This window comes from Ornithorhynchus anatinus, chromosome 16 (genome assembly GCF_004115215.2).
Source record: "Ornithorhynchus anatinus isolate Pmale09 chromosome 16, mOrnAna1.pri.v4, whole genome shotgun sequence".
NCBI lineage: Eukaryota > Metazoa > Chordata > Mammalia > Monotremata > Ornithorhynchidae > Ornithorhynchus > Ornithorhynchus anatinus.
The window spans coordinates 445,185-467,532 of record NC_041743.1 but is presented as its reverse complement, the minus strand read 5'-3'; the positions used below and the strand labels follow the sequence as shown (position 1 = coordinate 467,532).

The window sequence follows — 22,348 nt, the reverse complement described above, 5'->3', positions numbered from 1 at the left end:
CCCCGGCCCCCCAAGCCCCCTCCCCCTCCCTCTTCCCGTGTAAATGGGCTTTGGCGGAGGAAGGGTTAACCCCAGCCCTGCCGGGCTGCAGGACGAACAGGCCGAGATTCTTTGCCCTTGAGCCTCAGTGTCTCCCCCTTTCCCATTGGTCTGCGGCTTCGGGGTTTCTTCCGTTCTCCGCTCCCCATTGGCCGCGTTCGCCCCCTCCCACGCCCCCCACATCTCCTCCCTTCGCAGGCGCACGAGGCCGCTCCCCTCTCCCCCCTGCGAGGGCCAGGGAGGGAGGAAAAAGTTTCCCAGAAGTTGGATCAATCAGAGAAGACCGGGGCGGGGGCGGGGGCGGGGGCGGGGGAGGGAGAAAAAGGGGCCGCACCAAAAAGCAAAGATGAAATCCAGTCCGGGCTGCCTCTGAGCCTGCCGGAGGGGCACGGGGGCGGGAGGGGGGGCCAGGGGAAGGGGAGGGAGACATCGCCCGCGCCGGACCGGAGCTGACACCGCCGCCACCGCCTGCTCAGCTCCGCTCCCGGCCCCGCCCGGCCCATGTAGCTTCCCTGACCGCTCCGGGCCGGGGACCGTGGCGCAGGGGGCGGGGAGGGGAAGGGGAAGGCGAAGGAGAAGGGGCGCAGCGGAGTCCGAGCCGCCCCGCGCCCGGATCGTCAGCCGCCGCCCCCGGCCCCAGTCCCGGCCCCACCGGCCGCCCCGCCTCGGCGCAGGATTCGGAGGGGCTGGAGCCGGGGTCGGAGAGGAGCCGGGGCCCGAGCCCGAGCCCGAGCCGGAGCCGGAGCCGGGGCCGGGGCCGGGGCCGGGGCCGGGGCCGGGGCCGGGCGGCGCGGCGCGGGGCGGCGCGGGCCGGCTAAGATGAGTGAGAGGAGGCGGTCTGTAGTCGCATTGAGTTCCCGGGCACATGCCTTCTCCGTAGAGGCCCTGATCGGGACCAGTAAAAAGCGGAAACTCCGGGACTGGGAAGAGAAAGGTTTGGACCTGTCCATGGAGCCACTGAGCCCCGCCGGCCACCTCGGGGACAGTGAGGACGCGCCGTCCTGCCTGGAGATCCGCCCCGGTGAGTGCTCACCGATCCGTCGGGCGGAGGGCCCGGTGGGTTGGGGACGGGTCGAGGGATAGGGGTCCGTGTAAGTCTGACTTTTCTGGGGACCAAGGGTTCAGTTTTCCCGCGCCGGACGGGCGGCGGCTTCCGAAATGCCCCGGACAAGAAGAACCTCCGCTGCTCAAAGCGAAGCGCCCCCTTTCTCCCTCTCCCCCTTCCCCCGTCCGGCCCTCTTTAAACCTGCAGTCTAGCGAGCCGAGGGAATGGGTAGCAGGGCAAGCAGTGTCCCCGAGGGAGGTCCGGGGCAGGCGTCCGGGTCTGCGGGAAATCTCGGTGAGGACGGAGACCCTCCTTCTTCCCGACACCCCGAGGCTCGACCCCGGGCCCTTCTGGATCTCCCTTCCTGCCCAACCGCCTTGGTCTCCGCCGGATTGGGCGCCTTTCTAGGACAGGAGGGAGTAGGAGAGCGTGCGGGAGTGAGTGTGAGTGTGTGAGAAAGGAAAGGACGGTGTAAGTGCGTGGAAAGGACGGTGAAAGTGCGTGTACGCGCGCTCGCGCGCGTGTGTGTTTGTGTGTGTGATTCCCTTCCCTCCAACCAGGCTGCCTGGGACCATTTTCCGGGAGGTCCGTGACTCTATTTCTGGGTTCGGATCTGCTTGCGGTTTAACGTCTATTTTCTCTCTTCGAAACAAACGCGCGCCGCTTGTCCCCACACACTGCTCACAAATGTGCCTCGATCCTCCAGGAGAAAAAGTCCGTTTACGTCTTTCTCGTGTCAGCAGCCAAGGTTTCGGCTGTGGAAAATGAGTATGCGGCGAACAGCTGGTGTCAGGAAAGTCTCACACACCACATACACACATGCACGCACGCACACACATACACACTCACACACACGCAGGCACGCAGGCACGCTTCGTGGACAGCCTGGGGTGTTGGAGGAAGGGGGCTCTGGGAGCCAGAGTTCTGGAGAACGAGGTTTTGGTGAGCCTGGGTCCTGGAGGTATAGGGTTCTGGAGGTCTGGGGCTCTAGGAGAGTGGGTTCTGGATAAATGGGGTTCTGGGACCTCTCCTGCAGAGCCGTGCAGGGCGAACTGGGGAGAAAGGACATTCTTTACGCAGAGAAAAATGAAGGAAGAGAAAGATTGAGAGAGAAGGAGCAAGAAGGACTAAATAAGAGGGAGAAGCGGGAGAGACTTCGTCCCCGTTTTCCGGGAATGAAAGCGGCCCTCGACCTCCAGAAGGCCCGGCCTGACCAACTTCCCGGCCGCGGCCGGGTGTCAGCGTGTCTGCGGGAGGCCCGGGCAGAGCTAGGCGCCGACTCCCGGGGTTTCCGGACCGGAGAAGGAGTCTTAGGAGAAAGCGAACGGGGAGAAGAAAGGTTTCTATCTTCCGTGTATGTCATCGACTAGGGGAGAGAGCCGCGGCAGCGCCCAGCGTGCCTGCCTTTACCGCTTGGAAGCTCCGAAAATGCTTCGCGGGCCGCCCCTCCCAGAAAGCAGCGGTATTTCCGGGGGCCGGAGAGAGTGTGACTCCCATTTGAGACCCCTCCAAAAGGAGAAGTAAAGCTTCCCGGCCTCCCCCACCTAGTCGGGGTCTCTGCCCCCGTGACTCCCCGGTAATCGGCAGCACCCAGGCTCTCCCCATTCGGCCCCGTTGGAGGTGAGGGAGAGAAGGGCGCTTGGCGGGGGCCACCGGGGGGGCGGGTGGGGGGAGGTGCGTGGGGGCCGATCGGCTGAAAGCGCCTCCCCCTCCCCCGGCCTGAGAGCGGTATAAGGGGAATCCGTTCCAGGGAAGAGCGCTTGGGACGGCGGAAGGGGAGACCACAGAACAGGCCGCGACCAAGTTGCTTTCGTGAGTGTCTTCCCGGCCTATTCCGAATTCGGGCGGAGAGAGAGGGGGAAAACGAAATTGGTTTGGGGGGTCGGTAGAGAGCGGGGGAGCAAAACCGAACCCATGGTAGAATTCGCTGCGGAACTCTCTGCCCCACCCCGGGGGCAAAAGGGACGGAGGGGCAATGCGGGGCCGGTGGGAAGCCGGGTACAGTCGGGGAGTCGGGAAGCGGAAGGACCGGGGGGGGGGGGCAGGGACAGGCACAGGGATAGGGACCAACAGGCAGACCCATCCCTCCCCGCCCCCATCCCCACCCCCACCCCCGCTCTATCCCATGGCCATTGGCCTCGCGGTCTTTGCCCACGGCGCCGTAAGCGGAGTAGGGAGCGGTATAACCGTGCTCTGGGGTTACTGAGGCAGCTCTGCGGGGCACATCCGGACTGGGTCGGGGTGCGAGGGAAAAAAGGAAAAGCCCGGGAAACCTTCCGCCGCCCTTCCCGCATTGAATTTCTCCCGAGAAGGGTCGGGACTGGGCGTGCGGCTCCTGTGTGAGTCGGGCGTAGCGCGAAATGTCCAGGCTGGGGGCGGAGAAGGGCCTGGGTGACGTGGGGCTACGGGGTCCGTATCCTCCGGGCTCTGGAGGGGTCCCCTGGATCCCAACTCTAGGGTGAAGTCATTGTCTCGACCCCACAGCTGCCTGGACGGGGCTCTCTTCCTCCCTCCCCGAGAATCCCCGAGCCGAGCCGAGCCGGGAAACTTCTGACCCGTTAGCTCTGCACTGTCTGTCCGCCTCCGCCCCCATCCTTCGTGTCCCCACCCTGTACCCATAGTGCAAGGTGACCTAAAGCCGGGGCTCATCTGGGGCTGCGGGGTAACCCCCGCTACCCCCCGACGTCTTCTATCCCTTCCCTTTCTCCCCGTTCAGCAGAAGCGCTAGGCCCGTCCGAGCGGGGAACCCGTGTGGTGCGGTCCTGGTCTTTCGAGAACGCTCCCTCCCTCACCCCTCCATTCCGCCCTCGTACTACGAGGTCGCCTTCTTCTCTCCACTCTTCTTCTTCCCGAGATCCGAGGCCCCGAGGCCCGGAGCCGAAACCCAGAGCTGGGAGGCGCTCCGTGTCCGGCTGGCTTGGCTCCCCAGTCCGGTTCTTTCGCCTTGGAACACACCAAGCACACTCTCTCTCTCTCTCCCACGCTGACACAGACACTCTGACACCCACATCACACATTGACACAATCACACAAGCACACTCAATTATGCTGGAGCGGGAACCGGGAGGCTCTGAGTTTTTCTCCTCGATCTTCGGGTCCATACGGGGGCCAGAGGAGGGGGATGGTTAAGGGGACGATTTCCCCCGAATATAGCGGGCCCAAGAGAAAGGAAAGGACTTGGGTGGGAGATGGGGGGCTGTGGCGGGATAGAGAAGGTGTGTAGCTTCTGAGCGAGTATATGTGAATGTTGGAGTCTGTGTGAGCTTGTTTGTGTGTGTACAACTGGATATATGCGAGTGTGGCATGGCGTGTGTGTCTGTGTACCGTCCCTGAGCTGTAGGTGTGTGAGTGAGAACTCCGCGGCTGCTCATGCCCATGTTTACCCTGCTTCGAGGCCTAGCCTGGTCTGGGCCCGCCTTAACTGGGGAGCGGGCAGGCGCCGGGGGTCCGGGAGGGCCGCAGGGCTGGGGGTGCGGGGGACGCGAAGGGGAGGAGGGGACGACCCTGGTGGGCCCCCGCCTGCCCCTTGCCCAGGTGGGGCAGAATGGCCGTTCTGGGTCGAATACGGTTTCTCTCGGGTTTCCTACCCCTTCTCGGGACTGAGCGACGCCTGCCTCGACCCTTCCTTCTGTTCGCCTTCTCCGCCCCGCACCCCTCCCCGCCACACCGACCCAGGATCGGCGGCCCCCGGGGGTCCCCCCGCCACAGCCCAGGACTGCTTGACCTCCTCCTAATTTTCTGTCTTTCCGTTTCTGTCTCTCCCTCGGGGCTAAGAGAGTGTGGGTGCGGGACGACAGACTCCGGCGGGAAAAGTTCATGTCACTGCACCCGTGCCAAATGAGCGGAGACGACAGACCCGCCGAGACCCGCCGAGTCCGGCCCGCGGGGGAGCCGGAGCACCAGCTGGATCTTGGGGTGGAGGTCTGGACAGGGGGCCTTGGCTGCCTTGGGTCTCCAGGCCACTCCTGAAGCCGCCGCCGGCCGCAGGGCTGCGGATCTAAAAGAGGATTGCTCCCCGTCCCCGGGGGGCAACCAGGGGGGACGGGAAAATAGTCACGTTACCCCGCTTGTCTCTCGCCTCACGGTGCGCTCCCGGGGCCCCGCTCCGGAGCCATAGACGCCCCCCTCCCATCGGTCCGAGCGACTGCTCTCTGCTACTGGAAAATGCCGATTAGCCGGGCCCGGATCTTCGCGCCCCCGGGGGCGGGTGGGGGTGCAAGGCGAGCGATCGGATACAGATGAGACCCCCAACCTCGGTTCCCGCTTGTAGGCCCGCAGACGGGTCATGCACCCCTCCCTCCCGGGCCTGGCGCCTCGGCTCGGCTCGGTCTGGCCTGGACCGGCCCAGCCCACTGCGTTACCCCGACTGGGGCTCCAGCCCCAGCTCCAGGGCCACCCCTAGGCCTGAGAGACGGCCAGGCACTTTTTAGCGGAATCGGAGCGTGAGCAGATATCCCGAGAGTCAGGGGGCCCGGACCCCTCAGTCCCTGAACACACGTCAGAGAGGATAGCAGGGTGAGGGGCGAGGGCGAGGCGGCCAGCAGGCTATACTCGTGAATACGGAATCTGGGAACGGTGGCAAGTGACGGGACGCAGGAACGGGCCCACACCAGGTCGCCAGCACAGCGAGTCCCGCACCCACACCCCACCCCAGAGCCAGACCACTGGACCTCTCGCCTCCCGCAGCCGCCTGCGTCCGGGTGCTGTCGATAGGGTGAGGCTAAGAGCGGTCAAGATGACACCTTGAGCCCTGAGAGCCCGCTGCCTCGGGCTCCTCGTCGATCCTTGTGGACGGGGATCGTGAATGTCAACTCTTATAAGGTGCTCCCCCAAGTGCTTAGTACAGTACTCTGGGCACCGACAGCGTTCAGTAAACACCATTGATTTATTGATCTGCTGGGCGGGACCCTGGGGCCTGGAGTTCAGGGTCCAGGATTCAGATCTTCCCTTGCTCTGGCTCTTCGGGCCAAGCACGGCCCTTGCTGAGCTCCGGTTTCTCTTTCTGGAACACGAGGCTGACGACGTGGAGCCTTGTCCCGGGCTGGCGGCTCGCGGGGGAAAAGCCAAATGAAAGATACGGAAGCGTTTGCCAAATCCGTATACGTTTCCGGCCAATTTGCAAAAGGCGTGAGTGTGGGAGTATGTGTATGTGTCTATGTCAGTGGGGACGTGTGTGAATATGAGAGTGCGCGTAAAAGAGAGCGATCGAGGCGAGGGTTTAGCGGAAACAGGAAGAAACTCCAGCACCAGGAGGAGGAGTCCGGAAGGCACTAAACTGAAGAGTTCTTCGGGACTGGTCTCTCGCCGTTAGGCCAGGTCTCGCCGCGCGGGTGACCAGCAGGCCGAGTTCGTCCAGGACAAGTGTTAATTCCTGGGTGGGGAGGCGGGCTCGGAGTGTCCTGGGGGCTCCCCCACCCCCAACCCAGACCTTCGCCTGGGCCCCGCCCTGCCTGGCTGATTGGCACGTATCCAGGGGTCGTGTGGGGAAGCGACCACCAGCTCCGGATCGGGAGGAACTGCCGGGGGCGGGGGAGATGGGGGTGTCTGGAGGCTCGTCAATTTCGGGAATAGAGAAGCGAGGAGGACAGCAGGGAACCATCCGCCCTGGAGCAAAGGAAATCTGCCCGCGACGGGAGCTGGCCAGAAGCCGGGGAACAGAGGGGTTGGGGGAAGATCGGATTCCGGGACCGTTCCCCTCCTGGGCTCCCCCGCACCGAGTTCAAAGGGACCTCAGTGAGAGATTCGGGTCTACGGCTGCGGCCAAGGCGCCTGAGAAGATAGATGAGGGTATTCACCAGCCAATCGGTCTACCTTCGAGGGGCTGGCCCTCCGCGGCTGGCCCAAGGTGCAGTTCATAAAAAGGGAAGGGGCCGAAGAAGCCCGGCAATGGCGGGACCGATGGGCCGCGAGGGCTCTGGCGGAGGACGGGGAGCGGGGGACATTCCCCAGCAGGAGGGACTGGAGGAAGGGCAGGCCTGCCCTTCGGGTCGGGGTCGTGAGGGAGGAGCTGGGATCGGCGCTGCGGGGCTGAATGGATCGCAAGGGTCCGGGCTTTTAGCTCCAACGCTTCCACCTAGACTCGGTTGCTCGGCTCTGCCCTGGCGGGGAGCCCGGACCAGACGCTCGTCCCGGGAGCGACTCTCCCGCCCGCATAGTACGAACCGCTCACGGCCGTCTGCAGCGCCGGGCCGAGTGCACGCACCCCCAGGGCCTCTGCAGAGCTGGAATCACGCTTATTTTTCCTCTCGAAACGGCCATGACAAACGGAGAGCTAACGAGGCTATAGACTAGAGAACTACCGTCCCGGACGGCGGAAAATAGGTAACAGCTGAAGCTTTTACGGGTCGGAAAATCAGGGTTCTTTTCTCTCGAAGGTGCAAGGGGCTGAATCCCGCCGAGCCCCGGCACCAAATCAACCCTGACAGGGGGTGTGCGGGGGGCGGGGCCACCTCTCAGGTGCTCGGATTCTGGATGAAGGCGGCTGGGCGCGCAGGGGCCTGGTGGGGGGATCCGGGCGAGAGCAAGGCCGGGCCCCTGCTCCGTAGGCCCTGGGCCTGAAGCCATCTTGGAAGCCAGTCTGGCCGGGGTCGGGGAAAGCAGAGAGCGGGTCCTTCGGAGCCCCAGATCCCGGCCCAGGTCAGTAAAGTCCCCTCCAAGGTCTCCGCCCTGGGTTTCCCTCCCAGCCACCCCAGTTCTGGATGTAAAATTCCGTTAGTTGGAAGTTGAAAAGACTAAAAGCTGATGCTTGATGTTTTAGAAAACGAAAAAAAAATAATTTCGGGGCGGAAGATCTGGCCGCCGGCGGTAGAGGGAACCTCTTCCTTTTCACTTTCTTCCTGGCCCCCTCCCCGCCGATTCCCGGCTGAAAGGCATCAGTGCGACGACTAACCGCCCAACCTGGGAGAGAATGCAATGCAGCTGAGTGGGGTCGGTCAACTGGGATCGTTACCGTGTCAAGCGAGTGGTTAGTCACAGAACCTGCCCGCGACATAACACCTCCCTTTTCTAGCCCTGCTGCAAATGTGAACCTTTCGGGAAGGTCGGCTGTTTAATGGCCCGTAGTTAAAGGAGAAAGTGCGGGAATTGAAGGTTCGAACTGAGCGGGTTTGGCGGCTCTTTCCCAGGAATCCCAGAGCCCCGCCGCTTGCCGAGAACTGGCCTTAGAGACCTCGACTGGGCTAGTGGGCCAGCCTGTAAGCTTGCCTCGGCCAGCAACACGACCGCCTCATGAAGCCTGAAGGAGACGCGGGAGAAGCAGCTCCTGCCGGTGCAAGAGCCTCGAGTCGGCGTCTCCCCGGCGGGACCGGACAGAGAGGGAGGAATCGAGGCGGTGGGAAACCCCGGGGCCCGGAAGGAGCGGAGACGCCTGCCTAGACGAGGTAGTCGGGGGAGACTCCGATGACCCCAACAGACTGCATGGGATGATGGAGAGGCCCCTCAGTTTCTGGCAGAAAGGAGGCCAGGGAGGGGAAGGGAAGCCGTCAGTGGTCGCCCCTTCCCTACGGCCCCCTCCTCTCAATCCCAGCGCACAGGAGGAGCCTCTCAGGGCCAGACCGGGAAGTGGCCTCGGATGTCGTGCACGAATTCCACCTGAGGTCCAGATTCTGCTAGTTTTCAACGGTTGGAGGCGGCTGGCCTCGTCTCCCCCCCCCCCCCAATACTACCACCAGGGTCCCCGACCCCTGGCGAAGAGCATCGGGGCGCCCAGAGAAGTTCACCAATATCTGAGTCAAGAACGAGTGGGTAGGGGAGGAGCCCGGGACAACTCTCTCCCCGACCTCTTCTTTTTGCTCCACCCACTGGGACCCTCGAGTCGGACGGAATTCACTTCAGAATTCAGGGAAACTCTTCCAAGCAGGACCCGTCCCTGACTCCCCCTGTCCCCGCCCAGCCCCGGGGGCGAACGAGAGAGGAGAGCGATCCAGCGGTGGCGACATTCTCGGGATCCCGGAAAGCAGGCAGACGTGGTGACAGCGGGAGCCGACTTCCTCCAAGCTGCGGGGGTGAAAGACCTGGCATCTGGCTGCCCGTCCTGGACCCACCCCAGAAGGCGCATCTGGGCCCGGGAGCGATTTCGCCAGCGTCACCAGCGGACCCATTCGACGCTGCCGCGCCGCAGGACCGGGAGACTCGCCCCTTGGGCCCGGACCGCACCGCTTCGGCTGACCCAGCACCGCGAGAGGCTCACAGCAACCCAGATCTCCGGAGCCAGGGCGGAGTAGAATGGACGCCCGCAGGGTCCCAGGGCAGCTGCGGACAGAGAGATGGAGGGGAGACCGGCTTTCCGGGAGGGCCGAATGACCGGTCCAGAGACTCGGCGCCGCGCGGTGACCGACACCGAGGAGGGCGAGCCGGGGGTAGCGGCAGACACGGCGCTGACGCCCCAACGCGGTCGCTCGCCTCGAGCAGGGCTTCGGGAAAATAGGGGGACCGGGGAGAAGATCGGAAACAAAGTTAGACCCTGCAAGGTCGACACATCCGGGTAACACAGTAACAGTATCAGCATTTATTAACTGCTTAGTACGGGTAGAGCACCGTGCTAAGCGCTGGTAAAAAAGTAAACCAGTGGGAATTGGACCCTGCCTCTCAAGAGGCTCACAATCATGGAAGGCAGTCTTCGTCCGGCGACTCCGAGGAAACGAAGCTCCCACACCCCTACTCTGCCTTTGCTGCTGTCGGTGGCCGGACAGTGAGTCCGGGTGGGGTGGACCGAATCGTCAGGCTTTTTGTTGAGAGGCCGCGGCAACAGAGGTAACGTCATAGTGATCGCGGTTTCGAGGGACCCGCCCCTTCCCCTGTTTCATCCTGGTAGCCCGATAAAAGTGGGGGTCATTCCAGCCTCCCCCCGGGACTGGCCAGCAATATCTGGTGCCTACCGCGTTGGACAGGGACGCTCAGCCCCTCGCTGGAGGTGAATTGGCCGCAGTTCCTAAGATCCCTGTCGGCCGCCGGAAACTCTGGCCCCATGACTGATGGCCTCCCGAACAAATCTATGGCCCCCAAGGCCGCTCCCTGCTATCTTTTTTTTTTTAAAAAAAAGATATTTGTTAAGCTCTTACTATGTGTCAGGCACTGTACTAAGTGCTGGGGTAGATACAAGCTAATCAGCTTGGACATAGTCCATGTCCCATGTGGGACTCACAGTTTTAGTCTCCATTTTGCAGATGAGGTAACTGGGGCCAAGAGAAGTTAAATGACTTGCCCAAGGTCACCCAGAAGACAAGTGGTAGAGCGGGGATTCTAGCCCTTCTGACTCCCAGGCCTGTCCTCTGTCTACTCGGTCACACTGCTTAGGAGGAGCACGTATAGACTGGAAGCAGCTTCACCGAGAGACCCCGCTTAGCTTTGTTCACCAGGCTTCCTTTCCGGAGGGCTTCCTCTCTTCCCTTCCTGTCCTCGTCCTGATCCCATCTGCCCCTGGCCTGGCTCTCCTACCCCTGGCCTGCTATGCTGCCTTCATTTGGCAGAAGGAGCGGGGGAAGCCAGAAAGGGGCTAGGAGCAGAGATTCCCGGGAGCCGAGAAAGCGAACAGTTCTTGCACCCGACTATTCGAGCCTCTCCATCTTGTCGTCCGTCACTTAGCAGGAGGCCTTTTTTCTAGACAGCGGAGTCACGATGCGCTCGCCTGCGGCTGGCCGGGCCGTTTCTTCTTTCAGCAATAGACTATCATCGAACGAGCAAGGAGGGGGTTTGGGGGAGGCTCAGCACAGCGCCCGGCGCAGCGCTCCGCTCTCAGGAGGCCTCCAACAGAGAGCTCTGAGCACAGCAGTCTTCACAGTAGTCCGTACCCAATAGACGACCGCCCTTAGCGGGTTTCTGCTTTGGCCTGCCGCAGGAGCCTGCGGGCTGGCTGCTTTGAGTTTTGCGTGTGTGTTCGGGCGGAGCTGGAGCAGCTCTGTTAATTGGCTGTTCTTGCGTGGGCTCCGGGCGGGGCTGGAGCTGTTTGGCTGTTATTGCGGGTCTCCGGGCGGGGCAGGAGCTGATTGGCCGTACTCGGACACACTGAAGGTCTGTTCGCCCGTGTTCATGAGCCTCCTTGTCCACTGGTTCCCCCATCGCAGACCTGGCTGTCGACCTTCTGTCTGGTTGTGCCCGTCCAGCCGTTGCCGCCACCCCCTCGATGAGCTTCCAGGGACCCCATGGGAAACCTGCGGCCGTCGACGCTTAGTACGGTGTTCTGTACCAGTAAGCGTTCAGTAAATACCGTTAATTGGTTGATGAGGCAATTAATAGCATGTACTCAGCACCTACGCTGTGCAGAGCACTATACGTGGTCGTGGTCGAAGTAGTAGTAGCATTTACTAAACGTCCACTTGGTTCACGGCACTGTACTAGGCTCTTGGGAAAGTATGGACAAAGGAAGTGACAAGTGTCAGCCCCCAAGGAGTCTCCACTCTAGCGGGGGAAACAAGTACTTGGGAGAGTACAGTACTAATAACAATAATGGTATTTGTTAAGCGCTATGTGCCGAGCACTGTTCTAAGCACTGGAGGATGAGAAGACTCGATTCTTGCCCTCAGGGAGCTTCCAGCCCAGGGAGGTCTGGGTCCCCGAGGATAGAAATGGCTCGCGCCTGATCTTGGTAACCGCTTGTGTCAGAATGTGCAGGAACTTGAGATATCAAATGCCCGACTTTGTCCCAGGTCCGGGGCGGGCTCCCCCCGGCTACTTTTGGTCGGGGCCGGGCAGCGCGGGCGCGCATGTGGGGTGTGTGTGTGTGTGTGTGTGTGTGTGTGTGTGTGTGTGTTGGGCGGGAGGCAGGGGGCAGAGGGCACAGAGCCAGAGCGCCCTGATGAATCGTTGTCAAGCAGGGAAGAGTCTCTCTCCGGGTCTGCCGTGACAGAAGGACGGACGGGAGGGCGGGCCTGCAGGCCGGGGCTCAGGAGGAACCTGTGGAGGCCTCCAGGGATCGGGATGTTCCATTCATTCAATTCATTCGTATTTATTGAGCGCTTACTGTGTTCAGAGCACTGTGCAAAGCCTCCAACGGGATCCCGGCTGGGAGACCGCCCCGAGTCCCAGCGCGATCGAGTTGGTTTCTGGGGGTCACTGTGGGTCCGCCGAGAGAGGGGGCTTTCCTTCCTACGTCCCCACACTGCCGTTCTGTCCACGTCGTGAGTGTGAGGAATCTCCGGGGCTGGGGAGTGAGGGGGGAGATGGTTCTCGAGAGACCGTCAGCGTGGGAGGCGGCTTGGGCGGCGGGGAAGCTGCTGGGGGCGGCCGGCCTCCGTGCCCTTCCGAACGGGCCCTGTGAATGACCCCCGCCGCCTCGCCCGTTGGGGCCTCAAACGGAGCAGGAAAGGACCGCGGCAAAAACTGGGCTGTCCGAGTTGAGGGGCTCCAGGGCGGCTGGCCCTTGCCTTGGGCCTCGATTTCAGCACCGGGAGAATGGGACGATACTCCTCGGCCCCGCCCGGCTGGGAACATCGATGCCGTTGTACAGACGGACAACGGAGGCCCGGAGCTGGGGGGCATCGCCTGGCGAGTCGAGCTGGCTCCTGTGAGGGCGGGCGGCGGCGGCAGGGCTCCGCGGGCAGGCCCGGGCCGGGCTGGGCAGAGCAGCCACCACGCGGCCAGAAACGCGGATCTTGTCCGTTCCTTCTCCTCCGATTCCTCCCTCCCTGCTCTGCCCGCCAGCCCCGGCTCAACGACTCGATCAAGCAATCAATCAGTCGTATTTATTGAGTGCTTATTGTTTGCAGAGCACTGGGAGAGCGCTTGGGAGAGTCTAATATAATGGATTTTGTAGACACGTTCCCTGCCCACGAGGATCTTACAGACTGGACGCACCCCCTCGCCTCCCACTCCCCCGCACAGCCTGCGGACGGAGGGGGTCCCTTGGGGTGAGGGAGGAGGGGGGCAGAGGAGCCTCAGTCGCGGGATCGCGATGAGGGTGGGCTGGAGGGGGCGATTTGGGGCCGTCGGCCCCAACGAGCAGCGGCCGCGATCGGAAAGAAAAAGGATCCTAAGCCCCGGAGCAGCCGGCGCCGGAGCCCGGGACCTTCTGGTTCTCCTCGCCCTGTGGACCGTGCGGGGTCTGGGTGGCGCCCCCTGGTGGGTCCCTCCAAGTACAGCGCGGCCACGGGGAGGGCGCCAAGGCCAGGACGGAGAGAGAGGGTCAGGGCCGGGACACTGAGCGACTGCAGTGGGCTCGGGCTCAGGCGGGTCGGGGACACCACGCCGAAGGACGTTTTCATTAATTCAGTCGTATTTATTGAGCCCTTACGGTCCAGAGCACTGTACTAAGCTTTTGGGAGACTACAATACAACAATAGACAGACATACTTTCTGCCTACAACGAGCTAGCAGGCTAGAGAGGGGAGGAGACAGACATGAATATAAATCAATAGATGACAGATATGCACATAAATGCTATGGGGCTGGGAAGGGGCAAGAACAAAGGGAACAAGTCAGGGTGAAGCAGAAGGGAGTGGGAGAAGAGGAAAGAGAGGGAGCTTAGCCAAGGAAGGCCTCCTGGAAATGTGCCCCTAGCAAGGCTTTGAAGGAGAATCGTCTATCGGATCTGTTTCCTTCCTGCGGCTTCCCGCCGTCCTCTTTCCCCTTCTCGGCGGGCTCGTTCGGTCCCCATCCACCAGTTTGGGACCCGGGAGTCGGAGGTGGCCTCTCCCTGAGGCCGCTGGGAGGCGCGGTTACAGTGTCTGGCACGTAGTAAGCGCTTTATTATTATTATTATTATTACTATTATTACGACTGCACTGTTTTGCATTAGCCCATATTCATTCAGTCAGTCGTACTTATTGAGCGCTTACTGTGTGCAAAGCACTGAACTCAGAACTTGGCAGAATAAATATAACAATAAACAGACACATTCCCTGCCGGCTGTCCCCTCCCTGGGGCGCCCGGGAGTGTGGGGTCGGATGGCTGAAGACCTTCGCCCTTGCCCTTGGTTTTGTACCTTTTATTCACCCCTCCCTCAGCCTCACAGCACCCATGTCCATATGCCCAATTTATTTATTTATATTAGTGTCTGTGTCCACCTCTAGGCTGAAAGTTCGTTGTGGGCAGGGAACGTGCCTACCAACCCTGTGGTACTCTCCCAAGCCGTTACTACGATGTGCTGCACGCAGTAAAGGCTCAATAAATATGACTGAGTGATTGAGGTAGGGGGCCTGGGGGCTGGCCCTGTCATTCAACCCCCGACAGCTCCGGGGGTGGGGTGGACTGATATATTTTCCGCTGCCAATTAGAGATGGAAAGCTGCAGAGCGCCCTGGAACCCTGCTCTCGCCAAGCCTGGCTTTGGCTGCCGGGGTCGGAAAGTGGGTCTCCCTCAAGCTGCGGCCAGGGATCTTCTCGTTATGACTTCACTGCCTTGGCGAGGGCGGAGGTGCTGTAGCCGTTGCGTTTCCAATCAATAAATCAATGGTAGTTTTTGAGCGCTTTAGGTGTGCAGAGGAGAGTACTAAGAATTTGAGAAGAGTACGGTACCACAGAGTTGATAGCCACGTATCCTGGGCACAACGAGTTTACAGTCTGGAGGGCGAGACAGGCATTAGTATAAAGAAATAATTTAAAGATATGTGCATGAGTGCTGTGGGGCCGAGGGTGGGGCAAATACAAAATGACCAAAGGGCACAGATCCCATTCCAAAAACGAAGCAGAAGGTAGAGGAAGCCCGGGAAAAGAGGGCTTAATGGAGAAAAGCCTCTAAAACCTTCGGTCGTTTTGAGATACTGGTAACCCCAAACTCATTCTTACCTTTCCGTCTTGAAACCTTCCAAATAAATGAAGCGGGCCAGCGCCAACACAATTAGTTCCAAGACCCGGGCCAAATTCCAGCTCCGGTAATTACTTTCTGCCCCTCTAATGTTACACGGAAGACCCTCCCCCTGGCCGGCCGGCCGGCCGGGGCTCCGGAGGTGGGCTGGCAGCTGCCCGTCCGACCTCCAAAGGTGGCGGCGGTTCGCGGGAAGGGGGTGGGGCACGAAGACCAGTCCTGAATTGTAACGGTGGTGGGATTGCGGAGAGGGAAGGAGGGACCGAGTGGCTCCCCTAGCTCCTCGAGGCCCAGATCCCCTGCCGAGGAGTGGCTGCTGCCCCCGCGCCCTTCCAAGGGATAGGGGTGGGGGGCAGGAAAGGACCAACTTCGATTGACAGGAGAAGGGGGCCCGGGCCGGGGCCCATCAGGGAGCGTAGAGGGCCATCCTGCCCACGCTCGAGGTCGCCGATTCAGGGTCGCTGGCCCCGCACAGACAGACAGACAGGGGAGCAGGAGGGAAGGCAATGGGTCTCATAGGGGCCCGGCATGTCTTGGCGATTTTTTTTTCGCCCAAAATCCAGTCCAGGAGTTGCCTCTTCTGGGTTGTGTGGCCGGAGGTGAGTTTGCCGCTGGAGTCGCGTTAGAACGTGGGCACGCTGCTACCAGGCTGGGAAAGCTGGGCAAAGAGGTGGGGTGGTCAGTTCTCAGGGGAGGGGTCGGGGGCTGGTGGAGTCGACAATACTCCGTGGAGTGGTCATGGCTTGGTGGAGTGGTTAAGGCCTGGGGAAGCCATCAGTACCCGATGGAGTGGTCAGTTTCCCATAGCGTGGTCCAGTGGCATGGTGAAGAAACAATGAAGTGGTCAATTTTGGGGTTCAGGCCTAGGTGAGGTTGTTTAAAGTCAGGACTGATAGTCTGCTCTGCAGGGTGCCAATTCTCCTTTAGCCAGTTTGTGGTTAATCCAGACCTCCCTTCCTCCCAGGTCCCCAAACCACTTTTTTGTCTCTCCATGACTTTTGCCACGTTCTGGCGAAAGTCCAACAAGCAACGAAATGGGCAAACACAGGGGTCTCGGGGAAGGAAACTTAACTCTGTCCAGTTGCCCAACGGTTCACGGGGAAAGTTTGGGGGCTATCATCGGTGGAATCCATTTATCCGTTAACAGTTGCTGCCCGCCCCCTTTCTCGCGGATAATCGAGCGCGGGCTGTTGAATGTGAACTATTTTCTCAGCTCCCCTCTTGGGCCTTGGGTTGGCCACCTGCTCGCTCTCTTCCTGCCCACAGGAGAAGGTCCATTTCCTGCTTTCGGGGGGCGAGGGAGTCCGCCCATCCCGCCCTCGTCTCCTCAAATTCCCAGTCAAGAAGGGGGAGAGGGGTTGAGGCGACTAATCAGGCAATTCAGGTAAAAATCCCCATTTTTCCCAAGGTCAGTGCCTCAACCCTCTTTTTCACTGTGCCTTTTGGGACATATCCATAACCACAGTCCCGGCCCCTTGATAACTACAGCAGTTATTATTAATAAATACCATCCCTGCCATAACCGCAACTCCGGCCCCTTGATAACCACCGCAATTATTATTAACGAATACCTCCACTACCATAGCCGCAGCCCCGTCCCAGTCACAGTCACGGCCGCAATTACAACCATCTCTTCACCACTAAAGCGCAGCGATCGTGTCTTCTACCTCTGCCGCACGCTCTCCAGCGATTAATTCCGAGCTCCTCACTCGCTAGACGCTCAGGTAACACACTGATTGCTTGATTGATTGATCGGCTGGCTGGTTGGTTTCCAATTCCCCCCGAGCCTCCCGGGTTCACAGTGGAACTGGAAACGTAGAAACACTGGCCCTCGTCAGGAAACGCTGGAAAGGGTGCCTCCCGTCAAGAAACCGGGGCTTCCAGGCCTGTCGTGGGGGCGAGCCGTTCGCCTTCCCCGCGCAGACCTGGCTGAGACGCTGCCTTGAGAGGGCCCTATTCTTCGCCCCCTTTTCCTCCCGAAAATAAAAGGTGCCAGTGACGCTGCCCAGCGGAAGCCCTGGCACCCGGTGCGCTGGTTCTGTAAGGTGGAGTTTTTGCAAAGGAGACGTGTGGCGCGCTGCTGCCCTTCGTTCAGTTGCTGTCCTGTCCGCCGTGAGCGCCCCACGCCTCGCGTGTTTGCGCCAATCCCGCTCCCGCAGCTCTCCTTGCATACTCCCTCCTTTCGGACCTGTGCTGCCGCAGGCCTCGCCTTCCCCCATGGCAGCTGTTCTCCGGCTGGGGTCTCCGGCCGAGTGTCTGGGCCTTGGAGGAGTTGGTTCCCTCTCTCCCGCCCTAGTTTGCAGACGAGGGTGGGCAGACAGGCTGCCAAGCACACGGACACTCCATTGGCCACGGTGTCCAGTTCCCCACTGGCCGTGGTGCCTAGTCCTTCTCTCCTGGGCCCTGCGCTTCCCGCAGCCCCTCCGAGCTAGAAGAATCTGGATCTTCTCCAGGTTAATGCCCGACCCCCGGGCTGCCCCGCTTTACATTCCCCTCTGGGGAGGGCAGAGAAGGCACTGGGGACCCGAGGCGCTACAGGCCCTCAGCCCGGATTCCGCGCCCCCGAGGAGGAGGGGCGAATCGCGCGGGGAGCAGACGCTCCGGTTTTCCCTGGCTCAGGTGTTGATTTCCACGCCCCGTTTCTTCAGTTGTCCAGAGCGGCTTCGGCACCTCGTCTATTTGGGATCCAATTAATAATAATAATAATAATGACAGTACTTGTTAAGCGCTTACTATGTGCCACGCACTGTTCTAAATGCTGGCGTAGATATAAGGAAATCAGGTTGTCACACGTGGGACTCACAGTCTTAATCCCCATTTTACAGAGGAGGTAACTGAGGCACAGAGAAGTTAAATGACTTGCCCAAAGTCACCCAGCTGACAGGTGGCAGAGCCGGGATTAGAACCCACGACCTCTGACTCCCAAACCCGTGCTCTTTCCACTAAACCACGCTGCTCCTCATCCAGTTGCCCTTCCCTCCTGAAAGCGCCGACCGAGTCATGGCGTGCCTCTCGGCTCTTTGCAGCGTTCAGTAAAACCTCGGCTCCTTTCGGGAAACGGGAAGCTTCCGGCGGCTCCACCCTCTTCACCCACACTGCTTCCCCGCCCGAATCCCCACGGAAAGTCACGTGTGAATGCCCATCATCATCATCAGGGGTATCGATTGAGCTCTTATTATGTGCAAAGCACGGTCGGTGGCTTACAAGGGCACTGCAGCAGCCTCATTAAGGCAACTTTAAAGTTGCCACTGTGCGAACCTGGAAGTGAGACCTGAGTCCTGCCCACCCTAGTTTGCAGAAGAGAGTGGGCAGACAGGTTGCCAAGCACACGGACATTCCACTGGCTACGGTGTCTAGCTCCCCAGTGGCCGTGGTGCCTGGTCCCTCGGGTGGCCGTGACACCTGACTCCTCCCGTGGCTGTGGAGCCTGATTTCCCATATGGTCATGGCATCTGGTCTCTCGCGTGACCGTTGCGCCTGGTCCCTCGTGTGACCGTGACGCTCGTTTGCCCGCCTGATCGTAGAGGCTGGTTCCCCTCGTGACCGTGGCGTCTGGTGCCCCGCGTGACCGTGGTTGTCCAGTTCCTCGCGTGGCCGTGGTGTCCGGGACCCCATGGGACCGTGGCACCTGTTTCCCCTTGCGACAGGCTGGGAAGTTCCGCGGACAACGGGGCAGGGAGTCGTCACCACCCCCGAGAAGGGGCATTAAACCGGAGCCGGGAGCAGCCGTCTGGGAAAGGGCGGGAACCGGACCTCAGAACCGAGGGGAGGGGCGGCCAGAGGGGCACGACGTGGCCGCCTTGGGACAGGGCTCCTGAAAGCTGCCTGACACTCACAGAAAGAGCTCGAAACATCCTAACCACGTGTTCGCATTCAAGGGCCAAGAGTCCGACGGCCAGAGCCAGATGGGGTCTTTCTCCTCCCCCTCCGTCCCTCCCTCTCTCCCTCTCTGCTTCACTTCTTCCTCCAGCATACCTACAGGACAAAGGGTTTCTGGGGTGCACTTATTCAGGCCGGGGAAGTTTGCATTTTCTCCCGTACCCTGTGCTCCCCCCCCAAAAAATATATATATTTATAAATGTGTGTGTGTGTGTGTGTGTTATCAGTGTGTGAGTGTGATGGTGTGTATGCGTGTGCCTGTGATCGCATGTATGGGTCTGTATAAAAAGCTGTCAGTGATCTCAATGTTACCGTTCATTAATTTTGACAAACGCCTGAGCTAAATGCTTGAGGTTTCTTGGCATCGGGAGTTCTAAGAGGTAATTACTGTAATTCCCATTCTCTGGGGAACCTTTGCTCCTGAAAAGTCACCTCTTTATAGCCCCTGTCTCCTTCCCAACCTCCTCCCTCAATCCATCCACTCCCTCTGCCCCTCCTTCCCCTTGGGCCCCTCCCTCCCTCCTTCTCTCCTTTCACACTTCAGAATCCAATCATAGAGTCTTCTGATCTCATTTATCTACCGTTTACCCTGGCCCTCTAACAGATTCCACGTGTTGGGGCAGGGTCGCGCTGGGCCCACCATTCATTCATTCATTCATTCATTCATTCAATAGCACCAGCCATGGCCTTCTCACTGGGGCAGCCTGGCTATTCTCTAGACACCCTCACCCCCACTCCCACTCCTCGGGGCAAACAGGGACCTGCCCGAAGCCTCAGAGAGATTTGCGTTGCTCCAGGCGCTGGGTTGTGTGGTCCGTGGGGGGGAGGGAGGAGAGGTGGGGGCGGGAGGCCGGTAGCTGCCACAGGCCAGACCCTGGAAGCCTGATGCATGGCTAAAAGGGCCCAATTGGTGGTGTCATTTTTCTGAACTCCTTTCTCCCACCCTTCCCGCTTTGTCCACCCTGTTTAATCAATCAGTCAATCAGTGGTATTTACGGAGTATTTACTGTGTGCAGAGCACTGTGCTAAGTGCTAAGACCACAGAGTTGGTAGACACGATCCCTGGCTCAAGTGTTGGTGTTTCGTGGGTCGGGGTCACCCTGGAGATTCTGACCCAACCTGAGTTGTTAATCTCAAAAGTCCACTCGGGCCAATTCTGGAGCCCCCAGAGTTGGCCTCCTTGGGCTTCCCCATGATGGTCTCCTTGGACTTCCCCGTGCTGACCATCTGACCTCTCCCCTCACTGGTCTCTTCAGCCTCTATATGTTTCAGCTTCTCTGGTCTCCCACCTCTGGTGTCCTCAGCTTTCACATGCCCTGGCCTCCTCTGGCCTCTTTCCACTCTGGCCCCATGGCATCTTCACAGCCTGACCTCCCCGGCCTCCCCCGGTGATGACTTCCTCCAGCTTTCCCCAGCTATGATCTGGACCAACCCACCTCTCACTTCCCGCGGCCCTCTTCCCACAGACTCGGAGCAGAGCACCGGCTCCGACGCCGACGGGCTCCCAGAAAGGACTGCTTGCTCCTTCGACTCTCACGTTGAACTGACGCCAGGAGCCCCGGCCTCCCTGCCTCCGGTCGTTTCCTCCATGGAGGAGACCCAAGTGGAGCTGCAGTGCGCAGATCTATGGAAACGGTTCCATGACATCGGCACGGAGATGATTATCACCAAAGCTGGCAGGTAAGGTCACGGACCGGGTTAGGACGAGCATGATACAAGTTAATCAGGTTGGACACAGTCCATGTCCCACATGGAGTTCACAGTCTAAATTCCCATTTTACAGCTGAGGTAACTCATAGACTAAGTGATTTGCCCAGGATCACACAGCAGACAAGTGGCAGAGTTGGCATTAGACCTCAGGTCCTTCTGACTCCCGGGCCCCTGCTCTATCCACTGGGCAACACTGCTTCTCAAAAGAGTTAGGGTGTAAATTCACCCAACATTTGGGAATCCCTGCTCCTCCCTTCCAGTGCTGCGCCTCAGTGCTGTGCTGTGTAACTAGGCAGGGTAAAAGGGAAGCCGGCTTCAGGTACATATGCTCCCTGGACAGTATCACACCCCTCATCTCGTCTCTGCTCGATCTCTTCCATGCTCTGCCTCAGGAGGAGGCAGCATATATCTGGTGGAAGGAGGTCAGACTTGAGAATCAGAGGACCTGGTTTCTAATCCCAGCTCTGCCACTTGTCTACTGTGTGACCTTGGCCATGTCACTTAGGTTCTCTGGGTCTCAGCTTCCCCAACGGTAAAATGGGAATTCAGTACCTGTTCTCCTTCCTACTTAGACTGTGAGCACAGTGTGGGACAGAGACTGCATCTAACCTGATTATCTTGTATTTACACCAGGGCTTAGTGCAATGTTTGGCATATAGTAAGCACCTACCAAATATTACAATTATTAATTATTCGGGAGGTAGCCAGGGATGAGGGATCATAGATAGCTGAGGCAAGGATGTGGAAAGCAACAGTTAGGGGGTGCATAGATGAACCCTCCCTGGGCCTCCCGCGCCTTCACCAATCAGAGACAGTGTTGCCGGAACAATCCCTTTCTCCTGCTTGGCCCAAAGATTTTGTGATGAAGATCAGGGTACCAAACCTGGACTGAGGAAAGCCTGCTGGGTAGCTGTCCCAGGATGACAATGCTGCAGGGAGGGCGTTTCTGGGTGGGATGCATTTCCCCCTGCTGGCATGGGTCGCAAGGGAGGTCAAACAATCCATTGAATAATCAGTGGTGTTTATTGAGTGCTTCCTTTGTACAGAGCACTGCACTCAGGACCTGGGAAAGCACAATATAGACGAGCTGATAAGTATGATCACTGCCCTTAAGGAGTTTACAGTCCAGAGGAACCAGGCCAGAGGCTAAGGTTTAGGTCAAGGTTAGGGCTAGGTTAAGGCATGGGCCTGAAATTTTCTTTCAGAGAAGCAGCGTGGCTCAGTGGAAAGAGCATGGGCTTTGGAGTCAGGGCTCATGTGTTCGAATCCCAGCTCTGCCACTTGTCGGCTGTGTGACTGTGGGCAAGTCACTTCACTTCTCTGTGCCTCAGTTCCCTCATCTGTAAAATGGGGATTAAGACTGTGAGCCCCACGTGGGACAACCTGATTCCCCTATGTCTACCCCAGCGCTTAGAACAGTGCTCGGCACATAGTAAGCGCTTAACAAATACCAACATTATTATTATTATTATTATTCTTTCTTGTAATGCCAGAGCCTTGCTGGAACGGGCTAGGAGCGAAGCAGGCTCAGGGACACAGATGGGGTTAAGGTGAGACGAAGGGTCACTGGGAGGGGCAGAACAGAGGCATGGGACAGAGGCAGGGGCATGAAGGGGCAGAGGCAGGGGAAGGGGTAGGAGTAGAGGCATGGGATAGAGGCAGGGGAAGGGCGGGTCAGAAGCAGGAACTAGGCCTGTGGCAGTCACAGGGGAAGGGCAGGAGTTAGGAAGGGGCAGAGTCAGGGTAGGGGCCACCGTCTGATCTATTCTTCTCCCTCCTCGCCTACCTCCTCTGTCCTCCGGGACCCCACGGCTGACGGGGAGAGTTCCTGGGCTCCGGAGCGATTGGCCGATCTGCCCTGCGGCACCTCCCCTGGGGTGGCTCGGCCCCCGCGCTCCCCCCCGCCCTTCCCGGTCAGCACCAAAGACAGAGTCGGCT

General features: G+C 59.9%; 1 protein-coding gene across 1 annotated transcript in view; it reads left to right on the top strand.

The window, feature by feature from the left end:
* The first annotated feature begins 819 nt into the window (after window positions 1–819).
* TBX15 (T-box transcription factor 15) overlaps window positions 820–22,348 on the top strand; it is a 38,369-nt gene continuing 16,840 nt past the window's right edge. The window contains exons 1-2 of the mRNA XM_029081488.1: window positions 820–1,060; window positions 20,167–20,380. Coding sequence (XP_028937321.1) covers window positions 859–1,060; window positions 20,167–20,380 — 416 coding nt within the window. The 5' untranslated portion in view covers window positions 820–858. The remainder of the gene's footprint in view (window positions 1,061–20,166; window positions 20,381–22,348) is intronic.